A 17,871-nucleotide genomic window follows, 5' to 3' on the forward strand; every position below is an offset into this window, starting at 1 on the left:
CACCACACCATGTAAAAATATAATATAAGCTCTGGCGGACTTGGTTCTATGGTAGGTCTTAAAGGGTTAAACCCTCACTTCATAATAATTATGCCCTTCTCTGCCACCACTCTGTTCTTCATTTTTGTCTTTCTTAGGTCAATAAGCAGCAGCTACAGGCAGTAAAGGAGCGTTTTCTTGCTTTCCTCAATGGAGAAACTCAAATTGTGGCTGATGAAGCTTTCTGCAATGCTGTGAGAAGCTACTATGAGGTAAAGTGATTGAGTGAGTTTTGTAAAACATTTTTCACAGAAACAAATGTGATTTTAGCTTTACAATTCTATGACAGGATAGGGACTCTCTTCAGGCATTGCCTTAATTCCTGTTATGTTGTTTCTGACCCACAAACCGTCTGACAGAAAGGTGGAACCAACCTGACGATATACTCTTATAGTTACTTGACTGTGTCCTTCTTATTTGTTTTCAACAGAGGTGGTGAATTTACCCAGTTTGTCAATATTAATGCTGACATGAAACAACTAGAACTATCTTTATTCTTTGTAAAGCTGACTGAGGCTAGTATGAAACAAAAGATAACTTTTCATGCTTATAAATTGCCTTGAATGCTGTAGCAACATATATAAGTATAAGTAAATCCTATTTTTCATTTCTACTGAGTTATTGTTATTGATGATGCACTACTTAATTTGAAAAGTGAATCTTTTTAAACAAGGTACTAGCAGCAGCATTATATCCAGCTTTAGTGGCAATAGCGTTCTTGCTGGGAGCTTCTACTGTTTCAAGCTGACAGGCCTATTGTCTCATTTATTAAGATGTTTCCTTCAAAATGCTGTCAGAGTAAAACTGAAAGAAATCAACAAACATATCCTGCTCAGACACTCATTTACATAGGTTGCCATATAAACAATGGAGACACACTGCAAACAACAATGTAAAAAACAACAAGTCCTACTGTATAAATGCTGCATTAAACATGAAAGTTTTATACAATGTCACAAAACTAGGCAGCTGGGCAACTTTCCTAAGCACAATAATAATGCATCTCTGCAATGCTAATTGATGCATCCTTCTTCAAATGTGGCCAAAAAAATGACGCAAAACTCAGTCATATGTCTTCCGCACACCCAAGTGCCCTGACCTATCATGAGCTAGGTTCAACACCTGACCACGATACTTTGATGGATTTACTACCTGGAACACTGGATCGCCCCCAAAGTCCTCCCCATGGGGCACCCACTTCCTCACCAGAACACCATCCTGCAAAAAATAGCCAGCCACACTTTTCACCTCCAGAGCTGACAACACAGACTCCAACTGCCGTTCCAAGGATGGGTCAGCCCTCTGCACACTCATCAACTCACTGCGGGGCACATCCAGAGGCGAAGCTGGCAAAGTCAGTAAAACAGGTTCATCCTTAACAGCGGCTTCTGTACACTCACCTTTACTTATTGCCCGTGTAACAGCACAGGCCGGGTAAGAGAAGTGACGACTGCCGGCACTATCCAACCGATCTAACCTGGAAGGCGAATCCGTAACTACTAGTGCTGATGACACCTTTCCCCACACCCGACCTCCGGCCAAATCATTACCTAGAATGATATCCACCCCTTCCACCGGCAATGCAGGCCTAACCCCCACTAAAACCTCACCATGTACCAATTCGCCCTCAGTGTTCAACCTATGCACCGGAACCGGAACCACCATTATCCCCATTCCTCGCATAAGGATCTTATCCCCAGTAGCTGTCTCATCTGAAAGTGGGAGAATGGACCCCACAGCATAAGAGTTGACAGCGCCAGTGTCTCTCAAGATCCTAACTGAGACTTTCGTGTGCCCCCCAGGCAGGGTAACAAACCCACCCCAGACAGGCATCAAAGACTTCCTAGGCCCGTCAAACATGTCACATTCCATGTACTCACCATACCCCCTGTCCAAACCCAAAGGAACAGGAAGGCTTGCAGCTAGGGCAATAGGATTCCCCTGTTTAACCCCCCCCCCCAAGAGCGGTCTCTTGCCAGGAGGATGGGACGATTCACCTTCCAATGACCAGACTCCTGACAATAATTACACACATCCCTGCCTGTTCCAGAATGATTAAATCACACAAGCCTTCAAAATTATTGACCCCGGAAGCCACACACCAGCGGTTAAATTGGTTCGTTATCTCCCTCACAAACTCCAAATGTGACTGAGCAACCTTCTTCTCCGGTGTCCTAAACCGTTGACGATAAGCTTCAGGGACCAACTCATACGCCTTCAACACAGCATCCTTAACAGACTTGTACGTCAAATCATCACTGCCCAATGATGCATATGCCTCTTGCGCTCTCCCACACAACACACACTGCAAAAGCAGAATCCGTTCAGAATCTGACCACTTTCCTGCCTCTGCGACACGTTCAAACAAAGAAAAAAAAACCCATCAGGGTCTTCCTCATTAAACTTAGGTAAGAGACGCAAATTGCTCACCATATCAGGAGATGACAAAGATGAACGGCCCTCATCCAACAAGACGTCCCCTGAAAGCTTACCCTCTTTAACCAAAGTTAAACGAGTATTCTGCAAATCTGTCTTTGCCTGCTCAGTCTCCCGTCGCAACCTTTCAATCTCCACCTGCTTGTCAGCCTCCAGTTTGTGTTTTTCCATGTCCATCTTCTGTTTCTCCAGCTCCAACTGTTGCTTTTCCTTTTCAAAAGAAATTTGCAATGACATCAGCTCCTTTTGCTGCTCAAAAGTCAAGTTTCCCGGAAAAACTCCCAACGGCACAGTTACCAAAACACCCTTTTCAACTAACTGCAACTTAACCGCAGATTTCACAGTATCTTTGCGACGTTTATCCCCAAGCCCACTCAAATCAAGATCATACTCATCTGCAACCTTCAACAGCTGGTCCTTAGTGCAGCGATCCAGGAAATCCTCACAAGGTGCAGCAACAAACTCCTCTATACCTGCCATGATGCTGCAAGGCTCAAAGAGCGCAGCAAAGGAAAGAGGAGGAAGAGAAAAAAAACAATCAGCAGAAAACAAACAAGCAAAAAAACAGTGGTTCCCCAGGTCAAATCGTGCCCCGAAAGACAAACATCTCTCGCTAAAGTGGAAATCTCCCCCTTACTAACCTGCCTACCCCAACTTACCTACACCATAACCCTAGTCTTCATGCAGATTAGCGGCAGGCTCTTTAAAGACTCAACCCAATAACCTGGTTAGGCCCCCAGCAAGCTGGGTACTCACCTGACAGCCCTGGAAGTGTCCCCGAGACGAATGCTCTAACCGCACACCACACCAAAAAAAAAAAAAAACAAAAAAACAAACAGAGTCCAAAAGGAACACGCTGCTGCACCTACAAAGGGAGACTCCACAAAACACTTACCACCTCAGAGAACCCTGCAATCACTGCTAAGAAGTCACACCTACTTGATGCCACATGAACCTGAGGCACCACACAAATCAAGCAACAAACCCACCATACTGGGACCAGATCCACATAACCAAAACCAAATCAGCAACCATCAAATCAAACCCAAATGGATGAGCCCCCACTTGTCACGAACCGGGCCGTACGGTCATGACAAAGAAAACCCCAGACGTGGTTAGGAATGTATTCCAAGCTGCTTTATTCTTTTAAAACAAATAAAACAGAAAAGAAACCCTACTGTCAAAAACAAACAGTGGTGTGTGTAATCAGTACCATCAGTAGTGTGTGTGAAGGAATGGATGAGTGGAAGATGATGCATGTAATAGTGTCAAAAGCAAAAACCAAACCTAACGCAGCCAAAGTCCAACCTGGTGTCTCAGAGCCAACTAAAACTATGCCCTAAAGGCTTTTTTATATAGAGTCCTGGTACACTGGCCCAGGTGTTGCCAGTGTCACTGATTGTAAACGGGAACTCCACCTCTCCAATGCCTGCTAACAAGACACACATGAGCCAAAAGGAAGGCAGGGTGCAGTGGGTCATCACACTAATATAGAAATCAAATAACGGGCAATGAGACCTAAAGCAGTATGCTAAAATAAACTTCCATACAAATCACAAATGTATGCAAAGTACCGAAAACGATAATGACATGTTGACAACTGAAAATACAGGCACCAGTAACATAAGGAGGACTTGGACAGCTGAGAAGTCGAGGACATTGAAAAGTCTCTTGACTTCCTAATGGATGAAATCTTTACTCTCAGTTTGCAACAGAAAATCATCACTGACAGTGTGGAGGAGGTAAAGCTCCTCCACATGCCAAATGCAGAGAAAGAGCATCATTGGATATCAGCATTAACGGGACCTCAGTTTGGTGTTTCACAAAGCTGCTGATTTCAGACCTGCAGAGCTTCTGTTTTAAACACTGAATGTAGTCAGCTCCATGAAGAGGACATGAGATTTTCTCTGACACAATTTAAACCTGATACAGGTTAAAGGTCATCACTTTTATGTTGAACTAAAAACTTTAATCTACAATTCTTCCAAACTGTGTTTTGCTAGTAGTGTAGAGCATAATATATATTTACACATATAACTTTCTACAGGAATGAGTACAAATTATATGTAGAGCAAGTATCCATCACAGTGTTGATGAAATGCTGGGTTTATCCATTTTCGGGGGCAGGCCTATGGTGGAGCTTTTAAGATTTCTCTGTGAGGGAGCTGCTGGCGAAGATGAGTCCTTGATCCCTGCGATGAGCTTCAGCTTCAGTGTTCCTGATGTTTCTAAAATGATGCCTCTCTCAGTGGGTCAATGGAACATCTGGCACAGGACAGCTGCGATGAAAGAAAGGAAGTTTCTTCAAACCTCTGGACCCTGGAAACCCAGCTTGGTCCTGATGGTCTCCATCACTAGTTTTCCCCAGGGTGAATGTAGCCGCTGATAACAATGTGAACTCTGTTATTAAATTAAAATAACAGATTACACTACACTACTGAAACCTTCTGCTGCCGTTTTTATTTAAAGTTTCTGTCTTACCAGGATGTAGAGAGCTCTGTGAGTGTGATGGATCTAAAACTCTTCAGTTTTATATCATCCTCAGTCTGATGTTAAACTGTCAAAGGACAGCATTACATTTTTGATATTAACAGTAACGCTGGGCCACTGTGGAGTGTGCAGCTGATGTCATCGCTGTCTAAAAATGGATAGGGGGGAAAAAGTGCTGAATCATTCAAACGCTTTAGACCAGGGGTTTCCAACTCTATTCCTCGAGAGCTACTGTCCTGCAGCTTTTAGATGCATCCTTGTTCCAAAAATGATTGATTAGTAACAAGCCATTCAATCAATTTATTTATAAGCACGTGTTTAAAAAAACAAAACAACAAAAGCAAACAAACAAACAAAAAAACAGCACAGGTTGACCAAAGTGCTGTACAAAGTAGAACACACACACACCAACTAACCACGGGTTGACATAGTGTTTTCTTTATTTGTTAATGTGGTGGATTTTTCCACTAGCAAGGTGAGCGCTGTGTTTAGAAAGTCCAATATTTATCACGTGTTCCTGCAGTAAATGTGACAACAGTACTTGTGAAAAATTATGTTGGAAATTCTTTTTTATAACTCGAGTTTTTGTTGGCCTGTCAACACAATTTAAAAACTGGTATAGAGTTTGAAGTTTGCACTTTTAACGCAAATTAAAACTTTGGTCTCGGCGAGGCGCCGTCTGCTGATACGTCATCTTAAGTCTTGACAGTGTCGTTTTGATGCATTTGTCTTTAAAGACAAATGACTGGTCTAAAAAAAAGTTATAGATTTAACACTATGTGAAGTTGGATTGAAGAAATAAAGTTTAAAGTTATAGCTTTCAGAGAATGTGTAGTGTCATCCTGTGCGAATACTAAATGACCTCTCTAGGTTTGTTGGTTTGCTGTTGGTTGGTTTGGTTGCTGCTAACAGACTAATAGGCTTTGTATGTTTCTTACATAGCATGATCAGAAATCTTGATATCCATCAGCATGTCTGTAGGGAAATAGATGTATGTGATGGACAAAAACAGAGAAGGAGAAAACGACAAGAGCTGCTATACTTTTTGGAAACCTTATTTCCTTGTTTTTATTGAGAAATTCTTACCTCATTGATACTGATTCATATCAGTGGTGGTCAGAGGGCCCAGTGGCGCCACTGTCCAGCAGCCTCGCCTCTGTCAGTGCGCCCCAGGGTGGCTGTTGCTACAATGTAGCTTGCCATCACCAGTGTGTGAATGTGTGCGTGAATGGGTGGATGACTGGATGTGTAAAGCGCTTTGGGGTCCTTAGGGACTAGTAAAGCGCTATACAAATACAGGCCATTTACCATACTAGAAGTGAGAAAAAGTGAAATCCAAATATAAAGTGAAGGAACCTATACTAAGGAGTTGGGTTTTTTTTTTTGTTTGTTTGTTTTTTCAACATCCTGGACATCAGCACAAAGAACTGACCCTTGTGCTTTGGTAAGAAACCTGTTCATGTTTGTGGTAAACTGTTTGGATATGCTTGAGAATAGACAGACTGTTTAATTGCATAAAACTGCTGATTGGATCTCGTGGACATATGCTCTGTCAGCTGCTTGCCCTGGTTGGTTTGTCCAACTGACCAGGAGAAGTCCAACACAGAGGGACGGTGTTTATTTATTTATTTATTTATTTTTGCTCGTCCACTGAAACGCCAGTGCACCTGGCTCAAACAGGCTCTCCTCCACATGGTCCTTTATAAAGTGCTGTACAAATCCCAATATTTTAGCTAACAGGTGGATGTTCAGGTTTCAGTGCAGTTAGCCCACAATGACCAAGCTAAGGAGACAGAGAGCCCACTGCTAAGTCCAGCATTTGAAATCTTGGGCTTCAACTCTCATGTAAAATCTTTGGCTTGTTCCTGTTTCTTTTATTTAATGAATATTTCTGAATTGCAACATATGCTCTCCTCTGCTGAACTAGAAAAAATTATTCATGCATTTGTGTAATCGCGTTTAGATTATTGTAATGCCGTCTTTCCTTTGCAGGGCTTCCTAAAGAGTGAGCGTATTTCCCGGATGGTTCAGAGCGGTGGCTGTTCAGCTAATGACTTTCGTGAGGTTTTCAAGAAAAACATTGAGCGCCGTGTCCGCAGCCTTCCTGAGATCGATGGGCTGAGCAAAGAGACTGTGCTCAGTTCCTGGATTGCAAAGTATGATGCTATCTACAGAGGGGATGAGGACCTGTGGCGCCAACCACAGAGGGCACACCTAAGTGCTGTTTCAGAGCTCATCCTTAGTAAAGAGCAACTCTACGAGATGTTCCAGCAGATCCTCAATATCCGCAAGTTTGAGCACCAGCTGTTGTACAATGCCTGCCAGGTGAGCTGCTTGAGGGTGACCGTTACAGCCAGACACACAAACTGAATGCATAATAGTGAATACTTCAACGTCCATTGCTTAAATGTAAAGAGAAATCCTGTCTTCTTTTCTAATTATTTGCTAGACCTGCTTGATAGAAAATACTGAAATCAGTGGAAAGCCCCTAACCAACTTCTCTTAACAGTACATTTTTTTTTCTTCTGTGTGTCTTTTTTATAACACTTCTCAGTCCCTTTCAGATCAGGGTTTTTCTCCCTTTTACTTGTTTTGGCTGAAGGAGCAGCACCACCATGTTTTCCATTTCATATATTCTTCTAATTTCTATTCAGAATTTAAACATATTCCACGAGAATCAGAATATTATTCTGTTGTACAAATTGTTGTGTCCATACTTTAAATAATTTCTCACGTCAGTATGTTTTGTCCCAGCATCATTGCTAAAACCAGAAATATTGTGCATATGTTATTTGCACTTAAAGCTGGGGATGTGTTTGTCTTTATATTGGAAAAAATAATCAGGCGTTAAACTGGAATTCAGCAGGTGTGGGGAAACCTAGAATCAGTTATACTGGCTCACTGTGGGGTAAAGAGTCAAAACTCACTATCTTTACTCTTATATTCATGGTGTGATCAGCTGACCTGTGTCAGGTGATGTACTTCACCTATGTAAATGTAGAATTCTGTGAATTAATCTAAGCACTTTAAATCCAAACTCGTCCCTGCTACACTTGATGTAACCTAACTTTGACCATAAACACCACGGCTTCTGTGCAGCAATCCAACACAGTCCGTTACTGTAAGTTCACCACAGTATGGCAAGCAGTGTTGGTCAAGTTACTTGAAAAAAGTAATCAGTAACTAATTCCTGATTACGTCCCCAAAAAGTAATCCCGTTACTTTACTGATTACTTATTTTCAAAAGTAATTAATTACTTAGTTACTTAGTTACTTTTTAAAAACATGATTTACAACCTGAAGTAGGTGATAAAGCGATAGATCTTTCAGCCCAATTCTACTTTTTCTGCATAATCCATCATACAAAATGTAATCAAATGGAAAAGTCTCTTTTTAAAACTTGTTTTATCAGTTTTAATCTTTTAACTTTATGCATCAAGCAAAAATTTAATTATATGCAACATTCTCTGACTGGAAGAAATTAGTTTAACATTTAAACCTATTTTCTGCACATTCCAGCACATAAAATAAAATATTTTTTGTGTTTACACTCAGCTCTTTCAAATAGATGCAAGTAAAACACAGCAGAAAATAAATAAAGTCAAAGACTAGCGGTCCTGTTGCTCTATTTTCACCTGTAAAGCAGGAGTGGGGTAGGCGGAGGGTTACCCTGGTGCAGGTGTGCCGCGGGTCAGTGGAAGAATCCGCGAGTTTCTCTGTGAGTTTCCCATTACGTCGTAGCGACTCGGTGCTTGTTGGAAGTTTAGGGGTTTTTTTCGCTGTAAAAAGAAGTTTTCTTCCCACGCACAACGGACGCTAATGTTTTTGTCACTTTTTATGGAATCAAACTCAAAGTAAGGTCAGTACTTCCACGCTTTAAACGCTGCACGCTCATACTCTCTCCCACATCGATATATGATCCATTGTTGATCTGCACACAGCTGTTGTCACTAACGTGCGCACTTCGCTTACGTCACTGTCTGAGACATTCTCGCAGAAAATCACGGTTTTAGTAACGCAGTAACGCAGCGTTCCTACGGGAAAGTAACGGTAATCTAATTACCGTTTTTGCAAATAGTAATCCCTTACTTTACTCGTTACTTGAAAAAAAAATCGGATTACAGTAACGCGTTACAGCCCATCTCTGATGGCAAGCAAACCAGTTTATCCTGCACTAAGCTGCAGGATAAACAGAACAAAAATGCTCTTCCTTAGCTGTTGGTGGGCCTGTTTGGACCGCTGGCGTATCAGAATCAGAATCAGAAAGGGTTTTATTGCCAAATGTTGAGCAGGTTTACAACATTAGGAAATTGCTGCGGTGCTTCAGTGCAAACATACTGTCATAAATAAGAAAAAATAAAAATAAAAGAATAAGAATTAAAAGTGCTAAGTAGATAGATATATACATGATATATACATGAGTGCAGGTGGTGATCAGTGCCAAACATGGAATGATGCAGTGAACACAGCGTAGGGTCATGTGTTAGTGGTGGGAACAGTCATACGGTTATTGTTCATGATGTCCAACAGCAGAGGGGAAGAAACTGTTCTTATGGCGAGAGGTTCTGGTGCGAATGGACCGGAGCCTCCTGCCTGAGGGGAGCAGGTCAAACAGACTGTGTCCAGGGTGAGAAGGGTCAGCTGAGATCCGAGCTGCACGCCGCAGTGTCCTGGAGGTGTACAGGTCCTGCAGAGATGGGAGTCTGCAGCCAATCACCTTCTCAGCAGAGCGCACAACACGCTGCAGTCTCTGTTTGTCCCTGATAGTGGCTCCAGCGTACCACACGGTGATGGAGGAGGTGAGGATGGACTCGATGATTGCAGTGTAGAACTGCATCATCGTCCGTGTTGGCAGGTTGAATTTCTTCAGCTGCCTCAGGAAGTACATCCTCTGCTGGGCTTTCTTAATGACGGAGTGATGGTGGGCTCCCACTTCAGGTCCTGGGTGATGGTGGTACCCAGGAAGCGGAACTGAGTCCACAGAGGTGATGGGGGTGTCAGTCAGGGAGGGATGGGCTGTGTGCTTCCTGAAGTCCACAATAATCTCCACTGTCTCCTGGGCATTCAGCACCAGGTTGTTGTGGCTGCACCACTGGTATAGCGCTATAAATGGTGCATGAATTACATGTTTTTGCCTCTTTCATCAATTTGTTTGTGATAAGTCATTAATATACTGAAACAACATGAGAATAGAGCAGCTGCGAGACAATTCTGCATTAATGAGTCAATGGTACGGAAGTGGAGGAAGCAAGAAGAATGAGTTGAGTAAAATTTGACTTATTTGTTTTGTTTCACTTAATGCGCCTTATAATCTGGTGCGCCTTATGTATGGAAACAGACCTGTTCATCGACAGTGCGCCTTATGGTCTGGAAAATACGGTGTTTTGCTTTTTATTTCATTATGTCAGCTATGACATTTGTTTGACTCTGCTGAATAAAGTGTCTAATGAGCAGATTGTGAGTTCTCCTGTCAGTACCTCTAATCAGATTTGAATGTAACCACAGACAACAGGAATTCAAAGTAGCACTGAACAATGTGATTAACTTGTTGTATTGAGAAAACAAAACAAACAAACAAAAAAGCCTCCTGCACCCTGAAAGTCCATAAAACGCACAAACTCATTCATTCATGTCTGTATCATAAATCTTAAGATTATAAAATTAAGATTGGGGTTTATAGATTGGTTCAATCATTGGAGCCATTTAAAAATAAATAAATAACAATAAATAGGATGATTAAAGGAAAATAACATCTGCACACTTCTGCACACATCTAGTGACGTTTCGAGCACACCTGCTTTTCATTAGACAATGAAACACCAAGCAGCACCATCTTAAATAAACTGTGAACAGTCGACAGTCAACAACTTCCAATCAAGAACCAAATATTTTATTGGACAAACAACAAGTGAAGAATCATCATTGACAGATTTTTCACTTGCGTGTCTGTTGTTTGGCCTACATAAGATCTGACAATGTTGTATGTTGACTAACATTAGTTTTTAAAGGTGTATATTAAAAACAAACAAACATTGCATGCATGGTAAGGAGCTTCCTTGTTTTGATGTCAGGGGCTTGATCTCCACTTTCAGCCAGTTGATTATCCCAGCAGGGTATCTGACGACTAGCAGGGACGTAGGTGTTTATTGCCTGGACCTTGTTCTTCCCATTTAACTGACTCCTCAGGACTTGCCTCACTTTCTGCAAGTGTTTTCCTACTGGCCTCTTCATAGTGTGTGTGTGTGTGTGCGCTAAGTATATTATATGGTATGTTTTTCACAGGCTTGACATCCTGCTGAAACTCTCACATCCTCACCCCTCAGCTGCTGACTGGTTGTATGTCAGAGAATTTCACTTTTCACTGGACAGTTAGTGACAATCTTTTTTTTTTTTTTTTTCTTCCTCCCTTCTTTTTCAGCTCGATAGCATGGATGAACAGGCAGCTCAGATCCGTAGAGAGCTGGATGGCAGGTTACAGTTGGCCGAAAAGATTGCCAAGGTACTAACTGATTACTTGCATCCAGAAAATGTCACATGACTTCTATTTCCTGAAAGATACACATCCAATGTTGATGTTTACGTTAAGATGAACTTTAATGTATGTTGTGTTTCCTTCAGGAACGGAAATACCCAAAGTTTGTCTCTGCTGATATGGAGGCTCTGTATGTGGAGGAGCTGCGATCATCTGTCAACCTACTGATGGCAAATTTGGAGAGTCTGCCTGTGTCTAAAGGAGGTCCAGACTTCAAACAGAAGCTCAAACGCTCCACTGTAAATAACTCCTTTCTAGATCTTGGAGATGAGGGAGATCTGTCTAAGTCGGACATCGTCTTGTCTTTCACTCTGGAGGTGTGTTTGGGTTTATAGAAATGTCTGCTGGTAACTTGCTCACAAAATACAGTGCTGTGAAAATGTATTTGCCCCCTTCACTATTTATTATGCTTGTGACAAACATGCAAAAAAAAATTTTTTGGATCATTTAACACATTTTAATATTTTTTTTTAGACAAAGATGACCTGAGTAGATTAAAATTATTTTTAAAATGTGTGATTTGAAATCCAGGTAATCCTAGCATACTTCATGGCCTGTAGTTCATTCATTCAAAACTCTTCCAGCTGGGTGTGTTTCCTCTTTCTGTTACCTCTTCAAAGAGAAAGTGTCAGTGGTAAAAGCTGGGGATGTGAATGGGTTACTCTGGGTTGAAAACTGAGTTTGTTTGTTGTTCTGTTTGTTGGTGCCAAACCTCTGTTGATTTTCTCAGATTGTAATCATGGAGGTCCAGGGCCTGAAGTCAGTGGCCCCAGACCGTATGGTTTACTGTACCATGGAGGTAGAAGGAGAAGAAAAGCTACAGACCGACCAAGTAGAAGCCTCAAGACCACAGTGAGTTAATCTTCCTGATCTGTTCAGACCAGGGGTGGGCAATTATTTTTTACCAAGGGACCACATGAGAAATTGTGACTGTTGTGGAGGTCTGCAGCAGTAAGCTGAACTCAGTCCTGCTCCATGTTATTTCATCTCCTGTTGAACTTATTTCTCTCTTATTACTGTCTTATTACTCTCTTGGGAAAATGAATTGCCCACATTTGATTTAGACTGTTTAGAATACCCAAATCTCAGTTTTGACCACCCAAGTTTGTGAATGTTATAACCTGAGAACAAAGGAGTTTCAAACTGATACCACAGGTATATCTAAAAGTCTTGGACAGTTCAGTGACCTCGACCTCATGGTCAAGGAAAATTTTGTGAATGCGATAACTTGAGAAGGGAAGAGATAAAAGAGAAGGGGACAAATTGCTGTACAGTCCCATATACAGTGGGACTAACTACTTCAGGCTAAACTCATAATTCCAGCTTCTAATCTTTAAGTGTCAATTTTAGCCGCACAGTTTGTTGGCCCATTAATAAAACGGGCTGATACTATCCCAGGCATTTTTAATACAATTGTCTGCCAAATAATGTGACTTGCTGTGCGGTTAGCAGCCAAAGCAGTACCAAGATGGTGTGGTAGTAGAACATACAGTGGTGAGGCAGCAAAAAGGCTGCTAATGTTAGCTCAAGTTAAATCTGTTTATCTTCAATTCCTCCCTGTCCCAGTGTCAACAGCAGTGTCAACCTACAATTTTACAAATCATTAAAATTCTCATGTCTTTCAGGTGGGGGACTCAGGGGGACTTCACCACAACTCACCCTCTGCCTTCAGTTAAAGTGAAGCTCTTCCTAGAGAGCACCAGGGTCTTAGCTTTGGATGACAAGGAGCTGGGCAAGGTGAATAAATCTATTATTCTGGTTTATTAAAGTCTATTTAGTGTATAATGTTTAGTAGATAATATTTACTTGTTTAGAAAAGTTCTCTATATAAAGATAATTAACTACATTCAAATGATCAAAATGAAAATAACTGTGTAATTTAGTCTGCATTAGTTACATTGTCATTTTAGGCGTAGTGTTATTGATAATAAATGTGACTTTAGATACAACATTTCTTCAATTTCATTTCTCTGTTGTGAGTTTGTTTTTTTTAATTTCCAGACTTCGATAATGAATTGATATTTTTCTCCAGGTTGTCCACATTTATAAATGAGTATCGTGTGAAAGTTGTTCGAAACTTTGATACAACCTTAATGTTGTATCAAAGATGTTTTTTTTGCTCAGAAACTTGGGTGACTGCTAAGTGAACCAGATACCTTTTTTTTTTTTTTAACCCTTTGACCACAATAGGCTGATTGGGTAATGTTGTCACCCTGCTGGGCAGCGGATGGGCAGGCAACATGGACACCCAAGATTGTGAATACGGTAACTTGAGAACAAAGTGATGTAGAATTTTGAAATTGGTACCACAGGTGTATCTGTTAGAGGGCTGTGGGTACCAAGACTTCCCAAGACGTCTTCTGACAATCAGAAATTGAAGAAACACTAGACACGGGGGAAAAAAGTCCAGTTACCTAGCACTATAACTGATAAGTCTGTACAAGATCAGAATAATTTCAGAGGTCATGAAAAATTTGTTTGGAGGAAAGGAATCCATCAGTGAAGGTTTAGAGAATTTGATTGGCAGGTGAGACAACTCGAAGTTCTAAAAGCTTCAGATGTTATTTGTAATTTTCACACATATCTACAAGATCCAAACATGTTGTTGTTGTATACAAGTTCAATCCCGATTAAACTGAATTCACAGTTCATTGTGTGTATGGAGGAGATAATTGAAGGTCAGGGAAGTCAAAGCACAGTGAAAACAATGACTGACAGTTGCTGGTTGGAAGTTTCTTATTTCTTCCAGACTATATGAATGAAACGTCTTACTGCATGAGAGCAGCTGTGATTGGTACATGCAAGCATGTGGTCAGGTGCCGATTTAGGGAATGCTTGATTTGCGTTTCCTTCCTGTTCTATTGATGAAGCATGTGATTTCAATACTGCTTGAACATATTCATTTAATTTTGGGAAGTCGAAACAACAATCAAGATTAAAATTTTAACATTTAGTGTAGCCCAAAGAACTAATACAGTCTCATATGTTAAGGGATTTCATGAAAAAATAGTGCAAGGTTTTTTTATAACTCCAAAACAAAAGGCCAGACGGACCAGGGAACAACTTAATTGTTGGCGAGGATGTGGTCATTGTTTGGCAGACCACTTGTCTTCTGAAGCTGTTCCATTCTTAGTAAAAAATAAAGACACTATAACAAGGTATTGGCAAAAATAGTCAAAAATGAACAGAGTACTCTTTGATCCAATGTGAACTGCTCATCTCACAGAAAACAATGGGAAGAACCACTTATTTCCTCTGCACAAAGCATTTATAGCTTGTCATCCTTTCTACCGCCTCTCTTCTCTTACTGGACATTATATCTTCTGAGATGACAACTAGCATCATGCACGGTGACATCCAACCACACAGTCCAGCCACACTTTATCATCCTCTCTCCATTTGACTTACACATACACACTTTAAAATCAAATGTTCTTTTATTCACTTACATAGGAATACTTTCTTTTACTTTTTTCTTTAAATATCTGGGTTTGCTCATCACAATATACTCTTATTAAATCATACGTTCAAAAGGTCAGACATTGTTTTACATGAGTTGCTCCTTGGTGTCACTCACTCACACATCCTCATCTTTTTCTCATAACCACTCTCTCACAGCCTCCGAAGTTATCTTTGCATCACACAACTTATCAATTACTTTGAATCGAACCACAATTTACAAAAACAGTATGCTTTACTAAATAAGACTCAAGACCATAAATTTAGTAGGAACTGTTAAATAGGTCTTTACTGCGGTTTTAGGTCAGGAAGCTGAGGGCTATTTTCCCATAGACATTGTACTCTTTTCCTGATCTATTTCTCCATTCCTCCCTCTCAGGTAATCCTGAACCCGACTACCAATGGACCAAAGCACACAGAGTTCCATCGTATGATTGTCCCCAAGAACAGCCAGGACACAGAGCTGAAAATCAAACTGGCTGTCCGCATGGACAAACCTCCCAACATGAAGCACAGCGGGTGAGTCACATGCTACATCCTGTTTCTTTTTTCTTTTTTGGGGGGTGCGGTTTCAGTTGGGTTTTTTTTCTCCAAAGTTTTTTACTTCAGTGCTTGACAGTTGGATAGCAAAGAGGTCACAGCCCAGCCCAAGTTTGTAAATGTAATAACTCAAGAAGGAAGTGACTTGACACCATAGGTCTGTCTACGAAAAATCTCTGACAAGTTCAATTCTCGATCTTGTGAATGCGAAAACTTGAGACGGGAGTCACCTAGGATTTTCAAAATCATACCAACATGTTTAGTGAAACATTCGAACCCTGATGACCTTGACATCAGAAGTCAAGTTTTCTGAGGAGGATTTTGAAATTGGAATCATAGGCTTATTTCCTAGGAGACTGAAGGTGATCACTGTAGGCTTACGTCCTTCTTCTCTATGGAAATAAAACAGTTGCGGCTCGGAGTGTTAAAAAAAAAAAATCCAAAATATATTTCCTGCAGTATAGTAGAGTTGTGCTGTGGCGTGTTTGTAACAAACAAACAAATGGAGTAGTTTGTGGTTAAAGATGGACTAATGTTTTGTTTTTGTTGTTGTTTTTTTAAATCTATTATTTATTTCTCCTTTCTTTAATGTCTGTTAACTCTGTGACGGCAGCACCTGAGTCCACAACAAATTTCCCTAAGGGGACAATAAAGTATATCAAGTAATTGGTTTCAGGCAGGAGTGTCTGAGGTTTGCCATTGTACAAAACACTTGCAGAATTTAATCAGGAATACTGCCACACTCCACATTGGGATAAATAGATTTTAAAGAAATATCACATTGCTATGCTTTGTTCTTTCTTTCTGGACATAAGTCACAAATGTTCACATATGTTCATTGAGGAAGGTTTTATTTTGCTTTTTTATCAGCACTTTTTAGCCTGGTTGGTTTTCTCAATGGCAGCTAAAATTAGAATCACTATCCTTTTAAAATATTTCTGTGTAAGACCTGTTTGAGTTGTTACTGTGTAGTTTTTATTTTAACCAGAAGATGGAAGCAAATTCTAATTTTCCAGCCTGCAAGTGTTGCTGAAAGAAATATTTATTTTCTTTTAACATTTCATGTCTCAATTGAAGAGTTCATTTTTTTAAAATATATTGTATGGAGTCAGGTTTTTTTTTTCCTTCAAAATTTACAGTAATAATTAGAATTGGTTTTAAACTAACAGTTTTAAATTCAAATTTCCTTGGAAAAGATGATGCAGAGTCTATGGTCTCAGCAGTTTTCAGTGTTTCCACTCTTTGTGGAAAACAAACAAAAAACAAACAATCCGGTGGAAAATCTGACTTCATGTAACTAAATTCTGCTGTATTTTCAGTAAGATGAGAGGAATGAGTCACACCTCTCATTTTGACTCATGGTTTATGACTCAGGCAGAAACGTGGTTTGTCTAAAAATTCTAAGGTCTGTGTTTGCTTTCCAATTCCAGTCTACAAGTCAAAGCATCCTTGGGCGAGATACTGAACCCTACGTTGCTCGTGATGTATCCTTCAAATTTTAGGCACTTAGGTTTAGAAGAAGCGCTTGTATGAATGTGTATGTGAATGAGTCTTGTGTATGAATGAGCCTCACACATCTAATGAGCCTCCCGCAGGAGCCGACAAACGGTTCTGTTCATTACAGTAACAATGTGGGAGTCGGGCAGTTTTAATAATTGACTGGCTGGTTGGTAACTGCACTCCATCTGTAGCCTTCTTGGTTTACACAAGGGGTCAGTATCGGTCTCTCTGTTACTTCTGCCTCTCTGGTCCATGTTCAGCTCTTCTCTTTGTTGGTTTTCTGGCATTTGATTTATTAAGGGTTTTGCTGTGCCTGCTGCTTTGATGCTGTTCCACCAACTGAGGTCAATGTCTTACATGCTGCATTTCTGAGTTTTACCTATAAGATTATCAAAATAACTCCACACATGTCAATGAAATGAGTCCAACTGAAGCATTTCATTACTTCTCTTATAGCAAAGAAAATATATAAAAATAGAAAAATGATTCTGTTAAAAGACATTTTGCATTTGGCAGTGTTTGTGGGCTTAGGTTCAAACTGTAGAAAAAAACAAAACAGTAAAAAAGTAGTCAAAGTGAATTAAACTCGATTAGGAGACCAACAGATGCAAAAACACATTTGATGGTCAAAATAAAACGGGCAGGGAAACAAAATGGAAATACTTTATTTAAATCCACAAACGTTGATTCTGTTCATCTGGACGTAGCGTTTTCTTTATTTCAAATGTGTTTTTGTATTTTATGTGAACAGTAGAAGAAAACCAGCAGTCTACACTCATTTATCATAAATATGATTCGGTCTTGTCTTAAAGTCCAATGTTTGACTGTGTGTGTGTGTGTGTGTGTGTGTGTGTGTGTGTGTGTGTGTGTGTGTG

General features: G+C 40.4%; 1 protein-coding gene across 1 annotated transcript in view; it reads left to right on the top strand.

Moving 5' to 3' along the window:
* Window positions 1-17,871, top strand: part of LOC102304224 (calcium-dependent secretion activator 2) — a gene marked incomplete at its 3' end in the record, with an annotated part of 124,457 nt that overhangs the window by 28,549 nt on the left and 78,037 nt on the right. The window contains 7 exon segments of the mRNA XM_005942573.3: window positions 138-251; window positions 6,958-7,290; window positions 11,384-11,464; window positions 11,584-11,814; window positions 12,228-12,349; window positions 13,123-13,234; window positions 15,336-15,475. Of these exon segments, the coding sequence (XP_005942635.2) occupies window positions 138-251; window positions 6,958-7,290; window positions 11,384-11,464; window positions 11,584-11,814; window positions 12,228-12,349; window positions 13,123-13,234; window positions 15,336-15,475 (1,133 nt within the window).

Source organism: Haplochromis burtoni, unplaced genomic scaffold (genome assembly GCF_018398535.1).
Source record: "Haplochromis burtoni strain Fernald_Lab_line unplaced genomic scaffold, NCSU_Asbu1 Contig_320, whole genome shotgun sequence".
In the NCBI taxonomy this organism is placed as follows: Eukaryota; Metazoa; Chordata; class Actinopteri; order Cichliformes; family Cichlidae; genus Haplochromis; species Haplochromis burtoni.